At 43.8% G+C, this 3,451-nt stretch overlaps 1 protein-coding gene across 1 annotated transcript in view; it reads left to right on the forward strand.

The window, feature by feature from the left end:
- The window catches only part of LOC109838635, a 5,889-nt gene continuing 4,865 nt past the window's right edge, over nt 2,428-3,451 (forward strand). The window contains exon 1 of the mRNA XM_020407063.1: nt 2,428-2,485. Within this exon, the coding sequence (XP_020262652.1) occupies nt 2,428-2,485 (58 nt within the window). The remainder of the gene's footprint in view (nt 2,486-3,451) is intronic.

Consider the following 3,451-nt stretch of genomic DNA (forward strand, 5'->3'; position numbering starts at 1 on the left):
CCCCTCCCCCCGCCAATCTCTGGCATGAAATCATAGTGGCTGGTGGTATAAAGGTCTCGTTATAATGAACATCTCAAAGACGTAAGTCCATGACGACACTTCCGACTCAATGCGTCCGCTATAATATTCGCTTTTCCTGAATGATATTGAAGTGCAAACTCATAATCTTTTATAAACTCAATTCATCGTTGCTGCCTCTAGTTAAGTTCTTTTTGTGAAAAGAGATATTTTAAGCTCTGATGATCTGTAAATAATTCAAAGTATACTCCATACAAATAATACCTCCACGTACTTCTTGTAAAGACCATTGTTGCCAGCTCCAAGTCATGCGTGGGGTAATTCTGCTCATGAGTCCTCAATTGCCTCGAAACATAGACCACAACTCTTTAGGTCTGTATCAAAACACCTCCAAGACCCGATAATGATGCATCAGTGTAGATAACAAAAGTCTTATCACTGCTCGGAAGAATCAACACCGGCGTTGAGGTTAACTTAGCCTTCAAAGTCTCAAAGACCTTCTGACACTCTGTTCCCCAAACAAACTGTACATCCTTCTTTGTAAGGTGTGTAAGTGGTGTCGCGATCTTCGAAAAATCTTGAATAAACTTCTTTTAGTAGCTCGCCAGACCTAAGAAGCTACGAATCTCAGTAATGGTCTTCGACGACTCCCAATCAAGAACGACCTCCACCTTAATCGAATCTACTACAATGCCTTCCCGACTGATAACATGACCCAAAAATCTGACCTCAGATAACCAAAATTCATATTTGCTAAACTTAGCGTACAACTGGTGCTCCCACAAAGTCTATAGTTCTAACCGCAAATGCTGCTCATACTCGGCCTCTAACCTCGAATAAATAAGTATATCATCGATAAACACTATCACAAATTGGTCCAAATATGGATAAAAAACATGATTCATCAAATCCATAAATACTACGGGTGTATTGGTCAGCCCAAATAGCATAACAAGAAACTCGAAAGACACATATCGAGTCAGAAAGGTGGTCTTAGGAACATCCATCTCTCGAACCCGTAACTGATGATAACCAGAACGAATATCTATTTTCGAGAAACATGACGCTCCTTGTAACTGGTCGAACAAGTCATCAACCCTCGGTAGTAGATACCTATTCCGGATAGTGACCTTGTTCAACTCGCAATAATCGATGACACAATCGCATGCACCAGTCCTTCTTCTTCACGAAAAGGACCGGCACCCTCTACGAAGAATGGCTCCGGTGAATGAAACCCTAAGATAACAACTCATCTAACTGGATCTGGAGCTCCCTCAACTCAGTAAGCGCCATACGATAGGGTGGTCAGGAAATCGGTGCGGTGCCTGGCTGTAACTCTATGCAAAACTCGACCTCTCTCACTGGAGGTAAACCTGGTATGTCCTGGAAGACATCCTAATACTCTGAGACCACTCACATCTCACTCAAATCTACGCTCTGATCCCGCAACATCACTTCCTCTCCGTATGTCAAAAATGACTCTACAATCTGGTTGCCCCGTGAGGTCGCTACCACCAACTCAGATCCATCACTAGCTCACAAGCTGGCTGTCTTCGCAAAATAGTTGATACGCACATGGTAGGAAGATAATCAATCCATACCGAGGATAACATCGAACTCAGACATATGTAACATGATCAAATCAATCACGAACTCAGAATTATCTAAGCTGACGACACATCTCCTACAAATACTCTCTAAAAGAGACATCTCTCCCAAAGGAGTAGGTACATATAACAGAATATCTAACAGTTGCGCTATAAGCTGGAGTCTAACCATAAACTCATAGGAGATGAAAGAATGCGAAGCGCCAGAATCAAAAAGAATATGTGCTGGAAAGGAGTTCACAATGAACGTACTTCCACCATAGCCCCGCTCACGCCATGGTCGTGAGGAACAACTGCATATACTCTACTAATAGCCGAAAGTTGCTGTGTTGCATCGTCTGGAACGTATGAGACTATCTGTCCCTACTGGACCTCCTAAATAGCTCGCATCTATCTCTTAATCCTCGGGACTGCTGGCAATGCCTCAATCCTCAACTGCTGGCCCTGGCCTCGGCCCTGAGCATGGTGCTGCTACTGCTGATGATGATTCTTGCCCTGCTGGCCTGATGAAGGTGCACTTTAAAACTCGGATGCTCGGTGTCCAAATTTGTTATAATTATAACAAGTCCCCTGAAACCTGCACTGCAATTGCGCCCTCTGATCCTGCTGATGTCCCATCTTATGGGTATCCTGCTGATGTCCCATCTTATGGGGACCATGCTGATGTGGACCCTTACCCTGCTGCTAGGATCCTCCTGGTTCTGCAAAAGGTCTCTTACCTTTACCTTTATCCCTAGGCTATCTTGATTTAACATTTCCATCCTTGCCCTTTAGGAACATAGCTGAGTTTGTCTCCTGAGCCATGGCGGCATCTGCTACCTCCCAAACTGATCGAATTCTCCGTGATACCAGTTATCAACGTAAACCTGGGTGAAGCCCCATCATAAATATCTGAGTCTGCAGCTCCTCAGTGTGCCACATGCCCATGAATCTAAGTAGTGTCATAAATTTACTCTCAAAATTCATCACGAACATATCCCCCTGCTCCAACCGGGCTAGCTCCAACTCCTTCCCGGCTTTCGCTACAGTCGATACATACTGCTCACGAAGAAGTATACAAAAGTCTCCCACGAAACCGTTATCCTCTACTCTGGAGTGAAACGAAGTCAATACCATTCTCCTGCATCACCCGTGAGGTTGAAAGCTGCTAGCCTTTGCTTCTGCATAGTATTCACATTAAGCATATCCAAAATGTTGCTCACATCTTCCTTCAATTTGTGTGCAGTAATGGAATCTGACGAACTAGTAAACTCTGGTACCTTCAACTTTTGGTATCTCTCTACCAGACGAAGCTAAGCCTCTTGCTTATCTACTCCATCATTAACTGGTGGTGGTGGTGTATCTATTGATGTCCCCTCTGGTGTCGCCTCCCGAATGGGTGTCTCCTCCCGAATGGGTGCCTCCTGCTGAGCCTCATTTGCTAACTGCTCCTCAATCACTACCAGTCGAGCTGCCAAATGTGCTATGAGATCCGCTAAGTACTGTGGAGCCTACTGTGGCTCGGGCTCTCTATCATCTTGCTCAGCTCCCTGAGCACGAGCACCTCTGCGTCCACGTCCTCTTCCCGACATCTATAAGTTTAGAAGTAGAACTTATTAATATGATCCCAAAAATAAATATATCATAACATATATCAATAGGAAAATAATATCACTTATCACCCGCAACATGCTTTATAGCTCAAGAAAGTAGTTCATCATAAAAAAAATTCCCATATATATAATATGTCCTCACTCATACTAGAAATTCCTAGCGAACTCTATACATGATTTCTAGGAAACTCTATCCTAACTCCACAATATGACACATGGATGATCCTAAGGATA

Source organism: Asparagus officinalis, chromosome 4 (genome assembly GCF_001876935.1).
Source record: "Asparagus officinalis chromosome 4, Aspof.V1, whole genome shotgun sequence".
NCBI lineage: Eukaryota > Viridiplantae > Streptophyta > Magnoliopsida > Asparagales > Asparagaceae > Asparagus > Asparagus officinalis.